The following is a 17,085-nucleotide window of genomic DNA, read 5'->3' on the forward strand; positions in this document are numbered from 1 at the left end:
CTTGCAGTAGGGATGATCGTTTCATTCGGCTTCGTGTTCGTAGGTACCCCCGTTTGACGGCCGTCCAATGACCATGAGTTAGAAGCGAACGGTACGAAGAAGGTTCGAAGAAGCTGGTTTGGGTTCATTTGTGTCCGCCAAGGCTTCAAGGCTCGAGGTAAATCATCGTAGAAACAGGTTAACTTTTGCTCAGGACATCGACTTTGGAACGCGGACCAATGGAGTAAGGTATTGTTTAGTGATGAGTGCAGAATTCTCTTAAATCAAATTGACGGCAGGCAAAGAATATACAGACGCAAAGGAGAACGATACATTCAGACAAATTTTGAAACTACAGTTGCATACGGTGGTGGATCAATAATGGTTTGGGCGGGCATTTGTTTGGGAGCTTGCCCAGACTTGGTAGTGATTGACAGAGGGAGTCTGACTACAGACTGCTATATCAGGGAAGTTTTAGGAGAAAATGTCGTACCGTTTGACCCATATATCGGTGACGATTTTGTTTTTATGCACGATAATGCTCGGCCGCATACCGCTCGGGAAACTCAAGCTTATCATCTGATATGAATATCAATGTTATGGAGTGGCCGGCCAGATCACCGGATATGAAACCAATAGAGCACGTTTGGGACTTGCTGAAAAGAAAAGTTAAGTCTAGAATTCCAGCTCTTGCCAACGTGGGTGAACTGCGAATCGCCGTAGTTGTGGAATGGCGGAGACTATCCCAGGATACCATCGATAAAATCATTCTCAGTATGCCTAGACGGGTAGAAACTTTTATAACAGCACGTGGAGGAAATACGCGATATTAATCACCATTTTTCTAATTTAATTAATTATTCATTTAATATTAATTTTCACTTTTCCCGGTTACATAAAAAGTTCCATAATGTAACAATTTTCAGAAACAGCCTTAACTCGCAAAATCTGTTCTTAATGTGATCTCATTTTAAGTAAAACAAATGAAACTTTAAATAACAAAAAAAGTGTAGTAAGTAGATTTTAAAATAAAACCATATTTTTTTAATTATGGACCTTTTTTTTGTGTTCCGCTAAATATGCCGGTGTGTATATTTAATATTGTTTGTATACCAATTGAAACCCCAGTGCGTATTGAAGTAACTATGTTTTATTTTTAAAAACTAATCTGATTTACAATTGCCTCGTTTAATCTCATACTGATTTCCCGCGCAAAACCTAGTGAAGCCTAGTGAAAGTTTAATGTGAACAACTCGCTGCGCAGTGCATAGTTGCGGGGCTCCGATTTTGACCGGCTCAGTCCGCAGGCGAGCCGCAGTGGTCGTGGCGCGCGGAGTGGCGGCGCGCGGCGGCGGGCTGGCGGCGCGCGGCCACGCTGCACGCGCGCGGCGCCGCCGAGCCGGCGCTGCGCTGCGCGGCGCTGCACGGCGCCGGCCGCTGCGTGGCGCTGCTCGACGAGTGCGCGCTGCTCACGGTGAGCCAGCATTACACGTGACCCTATTCATTTTAACACCCTACGCCGCCCTAGGACACCGCGCGCCGGTCAACATATAATTACACTTGACACATGTAAAAAATATAAATTAGGTTATTTTGAATAACCTTTATATCCCTACGAAAAACAATTTAATCTAAGACATTATGATAATCCAAACAAAATAATACACCTTGTGGCAAGAACCATAAAACAAGCTATATCAGTTGCCTTGTGAAAAACGATCGGTGAATGGTGTTACCCCCTTTTGGCATTGCCTTGTTCATGAACATGAAAACGGGCATTAGTTCATTTTGGCACTAAATGTGACGGCAGGTTTTCGAGCTCGGCCCCGGCGCCGGCGCCGCGTGGCGCGTGCGCTGCAGCTTCGCGGCGAGCGCGGAGTGGCGCGACGTTGCGCACGCGCAGTGGGCGCCCGCGCCGCGCCACGTGCTGCTGCTGGCCGCGCCGCTGGCGCTCGCGGAGCGCCACGAGATACTCGTCGTCGGTTTCGACGGTGAGTTGTTTGTTCGTTTGTTCTTATATTTATTTCAAACTAAACATTTGGTATTTATATTATCCAGCCGAGCCAGTTTCCTTGCCTAACCTAGAACAAGAACAAATTATGGTAAAAAATCCCTTACCTTTGAAGGCGCCAAATTTTATAATAAAATACCTATACTTATAAAAAATGTAAACTCATTCAATGTATTCAAAGCTAAATTAGCTTCTTATATATTAAGTAATACCAATAAATTTAAAGACGAATACATTGAATGAGTAGATAATAGTAAAATTGAATTTAGTTTAGTCTAATGGCGAAGTGTATTAATTTATTATAGAAAACTAAGTTTCCTATGTAAGTGACTTAGGTCTTTTTATGGGAGTAAATGTCTTTAAACTTATATTATTATTAAAAAAGTCTGTTTGTTTCTTGTCCCTGTTTAACGCCCTAACTAAGCTAATCAAGGTTGGGTACCTTGATATTATGCATAGAGATAGTTGAGCGAAAGTGACGGACAATAACATCGGCTACTTAGCTACTAGCCTGGAAAACTAACGTTTCCTACATCATTTTAAAAAAAGGATTATTAGTGTGACGGCTTTGAAAATCACGGTTGCTTTTCATAATAAATCCCAACTGCCAAAACTAAATGATTCCGAGAATAGCTTAGATATACGACTATGAAATGTTAGTTCAGTCCACAGAAGCATCCTGTAAAGTCACTCGGAACTCGGGCTGAAAATCAGCGTCATGCATGTGTCTATAATGCATGGCAAATGCTGAGCTGCACAGCCTTACTGTTTGTATTAATTAACATGAATAAATGTAGTTTCTTTCTTTCTTTAATCTTTAAAATATTAAGATGACATTTTCTTTGAGTTCCCGAAAGTTCAAACTTCTAGTTTAATGGAAAGATCAGGAACTGAAGGCATTGAGTCATCTTATGTCATATAATTTTCATTTTGAGATTCCAGCGAAGATTTCGAGAAAATCTTCAATCCAGCGTCCGCTTGATTGGAGGGCCTAGCACGACAAGGGTCGTTTATCCCAGTGGCTCCCGGCGACTTGCTTGTAGACGTCTGTCCACCTCTTTGGGGTCGACAGACGCTGTGTTTACCGGTGTGGGGTCGCTATTCCAGCACCTTAGGACCCCAACGTACATCGGTTCTCCGACCTATGTTTCCTGTTCCGCCCATTGCCATTTAGGCTTCTTGACTCGTTGAGCTTGTTTGTAATATTAGGTCTTCTACGGGTTTTCTAATTTTTGATAATAGTGTATTGTTTATAAATTGCTTTCATGTACATACATAAGAGATTACATGATTATATATAGATATAGATATCAGTTGTACACACTTATAAGAAAATAATTAAAAGATTTAAAGTTATAGTCACGATATAAACTAATTACTTACTTCACATAGTGACCATTTCTTTTGGGCCATGATTGATTGTCTTAAAACACTATAACAGTTCAGTTTTAGTCTCAGTTTTAAATCCACGAGTATAATTATGACTAGTTCCCCCCGCGGCTGTCACAGAGCACTGGCGTCACCGCGTGCTGTGTCGGTGCGCCGGCGCGGTGGCGGGCTGGGTGGACGACGCCACGTTCCTGTCGCTGCAGCTGCACCTGCTGGCGCCCGGGCAAGCCTGTACCACCGTGTGGCTGAACGCCGCATCGCAGGTACACGCGCCGCGGCGGCACCGCTCGCTGGGTCGGTGGACCGGGGCGGTGACGGCGGTTGACCACTAATACTACGGGTACCGAAGTCAGTACAATACAAAAGTGGTACAAGGACCTGCATAACGGTGACATCTTTTTGGCCAGGAGACACAATCGGAACACGCCGGCGTGACATCACCCCTCCTGCGCATTTACAACGAAGCTGCCGCGCATATTTCGTAAGTTATTTTTGTTGCTTTCGTTTTAGTTTAACACAAAAGGTTATCTTCTCGTCTTATATTTTCGTAACCATCATTTAGTAAATTTAATGGATATAAAGTATATCAGGCGCTGCAGCTAGAGATGGCAGTGCTGTCATAATAAAAGAATTCTTGTATCACGTCAAAGTCAATATATAATATAATAAGAAGAGCAATATAATATTCAGGCAGCTTTACAACGTACGAATTTTCAATTGTAAGCTTCTTTGAGCATGTTGGTAGGTTCATAATCAACAATGGAAAACTTTAAAGATACCAATACTTAATGGGGCAGAGTGAAAGAATAATAATAATAATAATAATAATCATTTATTTGCAAGAACGTTTGTACAATATAAAGATGTTGGTAAACAATATAAAGAATGGGAGCAAGCGTTCAATCAATCGGACCGGAGCGTTGCTCACCCATTCCAAAATGAGTGATAGAGGAGATTTTTTTTGTTTATTTGTACCGAGTAGGCTCCGAAAGTACTGCACCGATTTTAACTCAAACTAATTCTTCACCAAAAGAAAGCTTGGTTATGGCGAAGTAAAATAGGCTTTAATATATTTTAAAGTTGCAATAATGTAACCCAATGTAGCAAAATTTTGCTATAAAAGTCATTGGTTTGCGTGCGCTGAGAAAATTATTTGTGTTACATATAAATGAGGTACTACATTTTTGAAGTACTATTATTGGTTTTTATTACCTACAAAGAAGTCCGCGAGCAAGTATATCTACCTGTCATGGTTAAGTCCCAATAGCAGTTGTTGTGTTCAAAATGTTATTAGCTCGCCGGTAGAAACAAAAGTGGGTGCACATTAGTATCACAGTATTCATTCATTCCTAATCAAATAAATAGTTTTATCACTAAGGGTATTTTTATACAAGAAGTAAAAGATTTTTTAATTCATTGCAATCAGACATTTAATTTAGAAGTTATCGCAAGTTTAATTAAAGACTACACCCAAACAAAACAGTTTAGAGAAACAAAAAATATTCTAAAAACTACATCCGATTTTTTTACAAGAATATTGAACTTTAATAACTTCTCTAGACCACCACACCTTAATTGAATCAAACAAAAATAAACGCGGACGAAGTCGCGGGCAACAGCTAGTTATAGATATAAAATTGGTTGCCTGTAAAGTCGGTATACGGGCGAAAGTTTTACGTGACAACGACTTTGAGTGGTAAAATAATTTTAATGTGAATATTCATTCGTATAGTAGGAAGAAGGATGAAATAATAGTAACAATTTAAAACATTTATTTATACAAAGAATTATATTTAAAACATTAATTTATACAAAGAATCTCGCACTGAATTTCATATTAACAAAATTTTATTTTTACCTTTACACATACATACGTATTTATATACAAATATACATACAATAACTTGCAATACATTTGCGTACAATGAAACAGCGTTTACTACACAGGGACGCGTGCCTTTCACTTTTTATGTCTGTCTCTCTCGCTCTTAGGCGGGCTAACCATACCCGAGTGGAAGGGACGCGTGCCTCTCACTCGCTCTCATTGTGAGCGCATAACGTGAGCGGAGCGTAACGCAGTTTCTTGAAGTGTCACCCGACAAACCAATTTATAAGACGTTGTCACGTCAATAATAATAATAATCGTTTATTCAGGCTAAAAATGATGGATACAATAATTACATGAATGCCCTAACCTCTGCGGAAGGAAAACCTGTGTTACAGAGGCTAGGTCCTTCCTGATGTTACAAAGGGCGCTTGTTTATTTGAAACCTATGTTTTAAAAATTAAACTATAACTAAAGAATTAATTTTGTAGGTCTGTGTGGGGTATTCTGGGTGTGTGTGTGTGTGAAAGTGTGTGTGTGTGTGAGTGTGTGTGTGTGTGTGTGTGTGTGTGTGTGTGTGTGTGTGTGTGTGTGTGACCGTATGTGCGTGAGTGCGTACATTAATGTGCAAGTGGATGCTTGTGTGCGTGCGTGAACAATAGTTAAGACATTCAAAACAGTGCACTAACATGAAAGAATGTTGTACAAATGTGTGAAATGTAAATTGTGTAAATGTTTACATCATAATCTTAAGTATTTCTTCAGTGTCGTTATAGCTAAGACCTGAAAGCCAGCTTTTTACTGATTTTGCAAGGTCATATTTACTGGCATTGATTAGGTTTTTGTTTACCTTTATAAATGTATTGTATACATGTGCCGATCTAAATTCAAATTGTGCTTGTGCAAAGCGAGTGCTTCTCCTCGGTACTGGAAATTTGGTAACCCTAGTAATACTAACTTTGGCAACATTACCAGCCGTATGAGGGTGGTGGCGTAGGATTACTGCCAAAAGGTAATGCTGCCGAACATTAAAAAGGTCACTGAGTTCATTATATAATTTTACCGTAGGGTATCTGTTCGGTTTTCTAAGGATCGTTTTAAGCAGTGTTCTGTGCGCGCGCTCTAGTTGCAGCATGAATGTTTTACCGGCACATCCCCATGCACTGATGCAGTAGGTCATATAATAGTTAATGTATAAGTTAAGGTTTAACTAATGTATTGTGTAGTTGTGTACATATAAAATGGTAAAATAAAAATGATGGTAAAATACTAGCTGAGAATAGGGCTCATTACTTTAATGCAAATAGATCTCAAATTGATAAGATTTTACCTTCATCTGTTAATTCGTTTGTTCTTTTAGAAACCAACGACTTGGAAGTTGGAAACCAAATTGAAAGCCTTAGGTCTGATAGTTCAGTTGGTTGGGATAACATTCCAGCCAAGTTTGTGAAAAAATTTAAAAATATCCTAATTCCCCCTCTAACATACATCTGTAATTTAAGCCGAAACAGTGGGAAGTTTCCAAATGCTTTTACGAAAGCCATTGTAATTCCCATCTATAAATCTGGAAATAAACTTAATATTAATAACTACCGTCCCATATCTATTTTACCTACTTTATCAGAAGTACTAGAACGACTTATAAATAAGAGACTAATCAATTATCTGGAATCAAAAAATCTACTCTCGAATAATCAGTTTGGTTTCCGACACGGCCGGTCCACTTCGGATGCAGTAGGACAGCTTGTTGACTACATTGTTGAAGCTCTAGATGGAAAGCAAAAGGTTATTAGCGTTAGCGTTTTTTTGGACTTGGCCAAGGCTTTTGACACGGTTTCCGGAGATCTATTAGCGCACAAATTGGAAAGGCTCGGTATTCGAGGTGGTCAGCTTGGTCTGTTTCGTGACTATTTAACAAATAGAAAGCAATTCGTTAAAATCGGTAATACAATAAGTGATGACTTAAATAATGATTTTGGAATTCCTCAGGGAAGCATCCTTGGACCTACCCTATTTTTGACATTCATAAATGACCTATGCGACCTACAACTGGAAAAAGGAAAAATAATAAATTTTGCCGATGATACAGTTATTATCTTTAAGGCCAACAATTGGAAAAACGCATTTAATGCAGCTCAAACTGGCCTAAATAGCGTTAATAGATGGCTCTCTGTAAATAATTTAACACTTAATACACTTAAAACAAAATATGTCACTTTCAACATCAAAAACGCGATAGAAACTGATTTAAGTTCATTAACACTAATCGCTCACACAGCTTCATGTCTGATGGATGAAGGGAAGCAATGCTGTTGCCCATCTTTAGAAAAAGTCTATGCAACAAAATACCTAGGGATTGTTGTAGATGGACAACTGTCATTTCAGCCACATATTGATGCTGTAACGCAGCGTGTGCGCAAACTAGCTGCTATATTTAAAAACATAAGACACGTGGTTGATGCGAGGACTTTAAAACCTGTATATACTGCCCTCTGTGAATCAATAATATCATATTGTATTACTGTTTGGGGAGGATCTTGTACATCTCACATGCTTCCACTCGAGAGAGCTCAAAGGATGGTACTCAAGGTGGCTACTTGTAGGCCCTTTGACCACCCAACTGGTGACCTCTATCAGCAGTGTCAAGTCCTGACCGTCCGACAGTTATTCATTTACAACAGCATAATGTGGCAACATGCAAAAAACCAATTTAAAGAAAATTTTACCGAAAGGCGTAGACAAGACAAAATTTGTGGTGTCACACCGTGCCGAACCAGATTTGCTCAGAAACACCAAACTTTTCTTGGCAGATTCTAAAATGATGCAGCCAGCAAGGAGATAAAAATTCATTCTTTGTCAAAGCATAATTGTAAAATAAAGGTTAAGGCCTGGCTTCAAACACTAGATTACGATAAAACAAAAATTTAATTGATTCAATAAATATAATAGTTTGCAATTTTCATCAATTATATTATTTGAAATTGTAACACTTAGTTATAAATTATTATGTGCAATAACGGATACCTTCTATCAGGAAGAGATCCAAAAGCTATACCACAAAATCGCAAGATTTTAGCTTAGTTTTTGGTTCAACCATTTTAAATTAATTTATTATATTTTGCATCATTTGAAAAAGAAAACTGTATCTTAGATAAATTATGTTAAATTGGTATTTGTAATGTTTTCACCACTATGAATAAATAAATTTATTATTATTATTATTATTATTATTACATATACCGTGGTGCGTGTTCAGCCACATCCTCGTGGTTGACGTGCCGCAGGACGAGCCGGCGCCGGCTACCGTAGCGAGCGAAGCCGACGACGCGGCCGACGTGGCGGGCGGCGCCGGCGAGCCCGGCCCGGCCTACTACTGCGCGCTGCGCCCGGTCGGTACCGCGTACGCACACTTGCACTGCTGCTTGAGCTCTGCAGCAAGAATACTCAATCTAATCACGACTTAGGGCCCGCTCAGATAGACCGGCCCGGAGAGCAGAGCAGAGACAGAAATAAGCTTTATTTTTACATTGTATCTCTTTTACCATCAGACGATGATCGGGGATGCTCTCAATACGCTCGGTGTAAAATATTAAGAGCAGCCGGTGGGCTGCTCAATGCTCTCGTGCTGTTTCGCGCTCGAGCAACCGACCGGCTCTGTCTGTGTGTCAAACATTGTGTGCAATTCACCGCATTCATTTCATGACACGATAGAAATGTGGTCGGGGCGACAACGTTTTTGAAGCTGTCAGCTCGTTTTCTTCAAAAGATAGAATCAATAACACAGACTTTTGAACTTAACTAAGAATTGAGAACGATTTTTATAAAAGATCTGTTCATAGGGCCGTCATTAAAGCATAATAGTTTAGAGAAGCTTCATATGGCGGGAGTCGGGGCGCCGCGCCGAGTGGGCTCTCATCTTGGCCGTGTCGCAGGCGCGCGGCGCGGCGGCGCGCTGGCTGCTGGCGGCGGGCGGCGCGGCGGGCGCGCGGCGCGGCGCGGCCACGGCGCTGCTGGCGTGGCCGCTGGCGCGCGCGCTGCCGCTGCCGCCGCTGCGCGCCGCCGAGCCGCTGGCGGAGCGCGTGCGGCGCCGCGCGCAGGCGCCCGCGCCCGCAGACGCGCCGCGCCCGGCCGAGGCGGACGTGCGCGCGCTGTGCTCGCCGCCCGGCGCCGCCTGCGCGCTGGGCCAGCAGATACTGGGCTTGGCGCTGCACCCCGGGTACGTCCACCTCCTCGCGCAGGCAGATGCGGAACTAAAACTGTTACATGCATGCAAGCTAGACGATAAAAATAATTTATTATGTAAACCTCTGCATGCTTAAAAAAATAAATAATAAAAAGCAAGTTGGAGAAAAAGAAAAAAAATTGAATCAAAAAAACAGTAGGCACTACCTACGGGTTGTAAAGTTGCAAATTTTCTACAGTAACTCACGCTACGGCCGGGCCATAAACAGTTGAAGCCTAGTCTTTCGTTCTATGTAAAAAACATAATCCTAATAACTCGTTACGGTCAGATAAGGTTAACCTTTTAATGCATCAATCTAAAGTAGTAACTGGGATTTTTATTAGATAGCTTATAAAAGCTAACTTTAAAATCAAAGGCAAGTGCAGTGCCTCGTGTAATGACTTCGTGATTATTATCGTAGTTTTTTCTCCTTTTTTCTCCTTCTAACTAACAATATAGTTTTTATTTGCAAGTTGTGGCAGTCTTTAAGTGGGTCTACAATATTACATTTATATGTTATTTCATTTTTTGTTTAGTATTTAAGAGTTGTTGTTGTAACCTGTTGATTGTCCCTTAAATAAATAAATAAATAAATCGTAGTTAGTGAGTGAGGTAGTAGCTATGGGAAGTGGGAACACCGACGAGCATGAGATAACTCGTCCCCGAACTGGCCGCCAGGCGCCGCAGCGTGTGGGCGGCCACGGCGGGCGCCGCGTGCTGCGTGTCGCTGCCCGCGCTGCGGCTCGTGCTGCGCCTGCCGCTGGCGGGCGGCGCCGCGCTGCCGCCGCACTCCGTGGCGCCCGGCGTCGACGAGCGCTACTTCGTCACGTACGTAGTGCTCGGGCGCGGTCGGCGGACTGGCAGCCCGTGCCCGTTGCTAACGAGTCGCGCGCAGGCCGGCGGGCGGCGGCGCGGCGCGCCTGTGTGCCTGGGCGCTTCGCGGGGCGCTGCCCGCGCGCGCGCCCGCGCTGCCCGGCGCCGCGCCCGCGCTGGCCGCGCTGCTGCTGCCGAGCTGCCCGGCCGCGCTCCTCGTGCTGACCGCCGACGCGCTGGAGGTGCGTGCGCGCTGAACCTAATTAGTTGATTAAAAGCAGCACGCCGTGCGAGCCTGACCCGCACTTAAGTGTTTCCATAGTTTCCATACCTCGGAAGGAAACGTATATACAGCCTTTTTTAATTATAAATAAATAGCGAACAAACGAACAAGTGGGTTATATCCGCCCCGTATAATCCCACATTGAGCACTATTATTAAACTATTCAACCCCAATGCTATAAACATTAAACTCACACTCAAACGCACACACACACTGAAGTTGTTTCTTCGTTTAAATATTTATTTTAATTACTGGTTCATAACTGGAAGGAAGTGCTTTCCACGACTCAGGGAATCCTGACCACTATTACTTTAAAACATTTTTTGTTCAGCTACTTAGTAATTATTACGATTGTATTGAATGCATGAGCGCGGCAGAAGAGATCTATTATAACGGACGGACAAGACCTCCAGCCATCCAGAAGATGAGGGATGAAATTTGTTTCTTCAGAGCACTCCCCATTATACAGACGTTACAAAACACAAAGATGTAATTGTGAAAACACTCACTGAGGTGGATATAGAGTATCAGAACTATTAGGATAGGACCCGCCCATTTCCACTTTAGTTTTTTTGCGTAGCTTAGTGCATCTATTATTTTCGTGCCTGATCTTATTTGTGTGTGTCTTATTTTGTGTAGCTTTTTAATGATTAGCATTAATGTAAATTTCCATGTTTGGCATGCAAATGTCAGGCCTTATTCCATATAAGGCATGAATCCTTAACTTTATTTTTAAGTATTATAGGTATATCACTCTTAGATATCTCTTTGCAGCTCCAATATTTGTTCTACGTATTTTTTATTCTTCTCTCAATTTCTTTATCGTTTCTGTCTCTACTGAATCCAATTAATTTTCCTAAGTAAATATACTGTTCGACATATTCTAATTGGTCATTTTCAATTTTTATAGCTGATCTTATGTAATTGGTCATGGCTTTCGTTTTTGTTATATTCATTTGTAAACCTACTTGTATGCTAGCCTTGTGTAAAGATTCTATCATATTTTGAAGTTCGTTGCTCGTTTCTGATAGCAAAACTACGTCGTCTGCAAATCTTAAGTGGTTCAAGTATTTGCCTTGGATGTACAAGCCTGGGTTTTTCCAATCTAGCTTACATATGATGTATTCTAGTATTGCAATAAAACATTTTGGGGAAACAGGGTCACCTTGCCTAGCTCCTCTTGTCGAGTTTAAAGTCACAACGGTTCTAATTTCCCTTCAAAAATATTATAACACAAAGCAATACAATATAGCTCCATAGTGCACTGCGTGCGCGTTTTTTTTTAACTTTAGTTTTTGGCATGATTTTAAAATTAATTTATCAAGGAGATGAAAATATTGACAAAAATAAAAATTCATCAACAATCAACATACTTATACTGAAACTTTCCAACACGCAGGCGCATTGAACACGTGTTCTATCTCATTCTCTCGCCGGATGAATCCTACACATCTTTGTATTTGTGTCTATTACCTGTCGTGTTTTCCGTTGCAACCGGTTTGAAATCACAACGATTCTAAAGAAGTTTCATTTAAAAAAACTGACTTGTTTTTGAAAATATCATTTGAAATGTTGTAGAAAATTTTAATTTTATTTAGTTGGTACGACCATTATTTTTGAAGAAATTTTTTCACAGATGTGGCAGACTTCAGACGACTGTGACGAGGGGTCCGCATTATAGGTAACATTTTGTGCCAAAATAACATATTGAGTGTACTATATTTTTTAAGTATTTTTAGTTACTTAGTAGGTATATTGAATGCATCTGACACTAGTTCACATCATCCACGCAATAACGGCGTGGCCGTCTAGAGCCCGCCGCGGCCCTCCCGTTCCGTCCGCGTCACTCCCGCTGCGGCCACTCCCGCACCCGCACCCACTCCCGCACCCGCACCCGCCATGGCGCTGCTCCCGACACCCCGCGCCGCGCAGGTGAGTGCCGCCCGCGAGACTGCGGCTCGCTGGCGGCGCCGCTGACCCGCGCTTGTGATCCGCAGGTAGTACGAGTTCTGTCGAGCGGCCGGGGCGCGCGCCCGCCCGCCCCGCGCACCGACGCGGTGCCCGCTAGTGGGCGGCCGCAGTGCGCGGACCGGCCGGACCTCGTGGCGAGGCGCCTCGCGGCGGCCGCTCGTGCTCGCCGCGAGGCATACGAGCGCGATGCGGCAACGTGCGAGCCGCAACCCGCGCCCGAGCCGCTCGCCTACCGTCTCGCCGCCGCCGATGGAGCGGAACCTTCGCGCGCCTGCGCGCAGGTCCGCGGCCGCGCGCCGGGCTCGTGCGCACGCCGCCAGCCGGCGTTCGGCGTAGCGGAGCGCCCCGCGACGCCGCGCTACGACACCTGCCCCGCTCAGAAGCCCGAAGCGAGCCCCGCGCCGCGCGCGCCTGACCCCGCGGGGCTCGCGACGCGCCTCATGACGTCGCTGCGGCGCGGCGCGGATACCCCCGCGCCGCGCCGCCAGCTACACACCGCGGCAGACGCGAGCGGGCCGGCGGCGCCGCGGTCCTTCGGCAGGAGCGACCCCGCACGGTCTGCGGGGGCAGGCGGGCTGGCGACGGCGCTGCGCGCGCGCGCCCGGCTACCCGAGGCGAGCCGCGGGCGCGAGGCGGCGCGCGAGGCGGCGTGCGAGGCGGCGCGCGAGGCGGCGCGCGAGGCGGCGCGCGAGGCGGCGGGCGCGCGCGGCGCCGGGCGGCTAGAGCTGGCCGTGCCGCCGGGCGCCGCGGCGGCGCGCGTGCGGGTGGCGCTGGACTTCGGCACGGCGCCGCCGCCGGGCGACGCGCCCGCCGCGCGGCCGACGGCGGACCGCCGAGCTCCGCCTACGGCTTCCGATAGTGGCTTCTTTTGCGGGTCTGATCATTGGCTATCGTTAAAAAACTTACAGAATAAGATTTCCGGAGGATGGAAATCCGACGAAGTCGAGAAGACTAGCGAGAGAGACGGTCCGCACTCGCGAGCGAAACCTATGTCTGTTCCTGAATTGAAAATAAAAAATGAGTCGACTGAGACGTATCCGCCCCCCGCCCCGGGCGCCGCCCGCGCCGCCCCGAAGAAGCCGCCGAGCGGGCCGGGCGGACGGGGCGGCCCGTGCTCGCCGCCGCGACGCTGCCCGTAATTCGCTTCTCGAATTCTGACTCTCTCCTCGCCATTGGTCCGCATCAGCGATTTCCGCGTGGCTTTACGAAGCAACAAATTTCAGTGAAATGTACATTCGTTTTAGTAATAAAGTTATACAAAAATATTGTTTATTTTTCACCTTCACATACTATCCTGTACAGCAACCCGTATCTTCCAGTGACGGAATTAAAGTTCAAATTCATTTATTTCAAGTAGGGGCCTACTTATAAGGCATTTGTTCACTCACCGCACTAATAAAACACTGCACAACACTTTTATTGGTTGCATTATAACTCGACATTATAGACAAGTGGTGCCATCTAGGTAACGACTTGACAAGGTTAATTTGAAACTAGAGGACGACATTTGCCTTGTTATTTATTTATTTAAGACCACTAACAACATGCATATTACACGTTTTTTTAAATATAGCACACACACGAACACATGGACTGATATGCACGTCAATGACAAGTGCACATAGCATTGACAAAGCGTCAAATAAACTTAATTTGCAAAAATAAAAAATTTTAACACAAAATTTAACTCGCCGATAAGTGTTCGGTGAGTTTTTTTCTAAAAGCTGTGGGTGAGTCATGGAAGATATCGATGCTAGGTTAGGTTAGGTTAGGTTAGGTTAGGTTAGGTTAGGTTAGGTTAGGTTAGGTTAGGTTAGGTTAGGTTAGGTTAGGTTAGGTTAGGTTAGGTTAGGTTAGGTTAGGTTAGGTTAGGTTAGGTTAGGTTAGGTTTTTTTTTTTTTTTTAGTATTCATTCCTTTTGTTCTACTTTTTTATTACTATTCCTTTCTTTTTGTATTTTTATCATCATTGCATTACAATGTTATTCTCGTACTTTTACTTATACTATTTTACAGGTTTATTGTCCTTATTGTACTTACACATTTAATATTAATTATTTATTAACTTATGACTAAATTTTATATTTATTTTTACTTCTTATGTTACGCATTTATTTACATTTTGGCGGCATTGACATTTTTATGTTTATTCAGCTTATCACTAATACATATTTACTTATTTGCTAATTTGGCTACTTTACAATATTAATTTTACTATGGGCATTCTATCCTAGTTATTGCCAATATCATCTATAATATCAGGTAACTTGGGATCTTTTGCACTTTCATCTGTTCTCGTCTAAAATAATTTTTATAATGCTAGCTGCATAATTTATAAAATCTGGCCTAAAATACTTATTAGCAAAAAGATCTTTTAATGTTTTTGAATTTATTACTATGTCGAGTTTGTTAGTGAATTCGTGCCTCTGCCTTCCAAATCTTGGGCATTCCACCAGCAGGTGGATGGGCTCCTCGTCTCTGGCCATACCGCACTTGCACAAGGGACTATCTTTTAGTTTGAAACGGTGGAGATATTTAAGAAACCCACCATGGCCACTGAGTGTTTGTGTGAGTATAGGCGTGATTTCTGTTGCCACCATTATTTTATGTGCGGCTTTTACGTTTGGCAGGAAGACCTTAGTAGTGCTGGCGGTGGTTTGTTCGTCGTAGCGCTGCTGCCACTGATTTTGCGTTTCCGCTCTAATCGTTCTTTTAGCAAAGGAAACTGGGCAGGCGCTGTACGTTGCGGTGGTCTTAGTGTTCAGCGCGGCCTGTTTTGCCAGGCTGTCGCCGCGCTCATTGCCTGCATTGCCGACGTGGGCTTTATTATCCAGAACAATTTTACTGTGCGCCCCTGGGCCTGTACTGCACCGATGTTCCTGCGTATGTCGTACGCCAGTGGATGTGCAACTCTGCCGCTTTTGATGAGATCTAAAGCGGATCTCGAATCGCTAAGGATCCAGATTTCGCTTTTTGTGCATTTTAGGGCCCATTTAGTTGCGGCATCCAAAGCGTACAACTCCGCTTGGAAAACGGTGCAGTACGACTCCAGCTTCAACTTCATAGATTTAATCTCGGCGCCACCCTCCCAAATAGAAACGGCCGCTCCTACCTTGCCCTCGATCTTGCTTCCATCTGTGTAGATGAACGCTTGATCGGAAGAGTGTCCTATAGTGGATTCAGATGGAGGGTTCTCAAGGCAGGAGTAGTCGATGGCGATGCGGCACGCAGGGTGTTCCTGTTGCTGCTCCGCGTAATTTAGTTTCACCTCTATCGACCTGTCTCCTGGAAGCTGGTGGAATACTCCTCTTTTCGCCATATATAGGGCTGCCGATTCCTGGACCCTTAGGTCAAGGGGAAGTATTCCAGCTAGTATCATCGCTGAGTTCGAGGAGACAGTCCGATAGGCTTTGGCGATTTTTTGGGCGAATGACCGCTGGATGAAGTTGAGCTGTTTGCGCACTCCAAGTTTTTTAGTAGCCGGTGCCCACGCGCTGGCCGCGTAAAGGACCACCGGTTCCACCACTGCCGTATAAATTATTTTGATGATTTGGGGATGGAGTCCCCAGCTCACCTTGGCTGCTCGACATAGTTGCTTATAAAGACCCTGCACCTTTTTGCACGTGTTGGTTACATGTGCATTGAAGGTCAGTCCCTTGTCAATTGTAAGACCCAGGACTTTGATCTCATCCGACAGACCAATGTCGATCCCTCCCATGGTCAGGAGCGGGGAGTCGTATTTAAGTTTCTTCGTAATGACCATGGCCTTTGTTTTATTTGGCGCGAATTTCAACATATTCCGGACTCCCCACTCCCGGACATAGGCAAGGGCCGCATTGGCCCGCCTAGAAATCTCGAGTCCCGTGTCGTCGTCGAAGACGAGGACGACATCGTCGGCAAAGGCCTGACAATAGTCGCCTCGTTTTTCTAGGCCCTTAAGCAACGGGTCGAGGAGCAGGTTCCACAGGATTGGACCCCCAATCGAGCCTTGCACACACCCCTTTGTTGTGCGTTTAGAGTATTCCTGACCGGCATACCGCACCCTAACCCTACGATCCCGGAGGTAGCTGTCGATGACCCGCCTGATGTTAATGGGACACCTTTCCTCAGCCAGTCTGACCCTAATGGCAGGCCACCAAGCACTATCGAAGGCTCCCTCTATGTCCAGTGATATCATGGTTACTATTTTCTTTTGTTTTAGTTTGCTATCTATGTGTTGCGTCAGGGCATAGAGGGCGTCTTCGGTGCTTCTTTGTGGCATAAAGCCATACTGGCAAGTACTAATCCCGGGCAAAATGTGCCATTTTATTCGGTTCATCAGCATCTTCTCCAGGATCTTGCCTAGAACCGGTAACAGCCCGATAGGTCGGTAGGCTTTGGGATTGGTGTAGTCTTCCCTCGACGGTTTCCGAAGTACTACAACTGTCGCTTCCTTCCAATCCCTCGGGAAGCAACCGAGTTCCAGGCACTTGTTAGCGAGGGCGAGGTACCCTTCAGGGTTGACGTCTATCGCTTGCAGGCATATATCGGGAGTCAGACCGTCACCACCCGGTGCCTTCTTCGGATTGAAACTCTCCGCAGCACCACGGAGCT

The 17,085-nt window shown here is 44.6% G+C and overlaps 2 protein-coding genes across 2 annotated transcripts; both read left to right on the top strand.

Annotated features, from left to right (window-relative positions):
• Positions 1-563: 563 nt before the first annotated feature.
• On the top strand, positions 564-11,015 carry LOC120637020. Its single transcript, XM_039908604.1, has 10 exons — positions 564-753; positions 1,287-1,453; positions 1,790-1,970; positions 3,500-3,642; positions 3,787-3,860; positions 8,461-8,665; positions 9,071-9,420; positions 10,105-10,254; positions 10,322-10,481; positions 10,854-11,015. Exons 1-10 carry the CDS (start codon positions 564-566, stop codon positions 11,013-11,015), a joined length of 1,782 nt encoding a protein of 593 aa, XP_039764538.1.
• On the top strand, positions 10,411-13,632 carry LOC120637021 (translation initiation factor IF-2-like). Its single transcript, XM_039908605.1, has 4 exons — positions 10,411-10,481; positions 12,159-12,203; positions 12,298-12,454; positions 12,520-13,632. The coding sequence occupies exons 3-4, from the start codon at positions 12,422-12,424 to the stop codon at positions 13,630-13,632; spliced, it is 1,146 nt and encodes a 381-aa protein (XP_039764539.1). The 5' UTR covers positions 10,411-10,481; positions 12,159-12,203; positions 12,298-12,421.
• Positions 13,633-17,085: the final 3,453 nt, after the last annotated feature.

Source organism: Pararge aegeria, chromosome 3 (assembly GCF_905163445.1).
Source record: "Pararge aegeria chromosome 3, ilParAegt1.1, whole genome shotgun sequence".
NCBI classification, from domain to species: Eukaryota; Metazoa; Arthropoda; class Insecta; order Lepidoptera; family Nymphalidae; genus Pararge; species Pararge aegeria.

What these genes read in the sequence shown, in the direction of transcription:
- LOC120637020 (XM_039908604.1), top strand. Translation starts at nt 564, where the DNA reads ATGAATATCAATGTTATGGAGTGGCCGGCCAGATCACCGGATATGAAA. An exon ending in GAAGCTGCCGCGCATATTTC is followed by an intron (nt 3,861 to 8,460) that starts GTAAGTTATTTT and finishes GTGCGTGTTCAG; the next exon opens with CCACATCCTCGTGGTTGACG. An exon ending in GGCTTGGCGCTGCACCCCGG is followed by an intron (nt 9,421 to 10,104) that starts GTACGTCCACCT and finishes ACTGGCCGCCAG; the next exon opens with GCGCCGCAGCGTGTGGGCGG.
- LOC120637021 (XM_039908605.1), top strand. Translation starts at nt 12,422, where the DNA reads ATGGCGCTGCTCCCGACACCCCGCGCCGCGCAG. An exon ending in CGACACCCCGCGCCGCGCAG is followed by an intron (nt 12,455 to 12,519) that starts GTGAGTGCCGCC and finishes TGTGATCCGCAG; the next exon opens with GTAGTACGAGTTCTGTCGAG.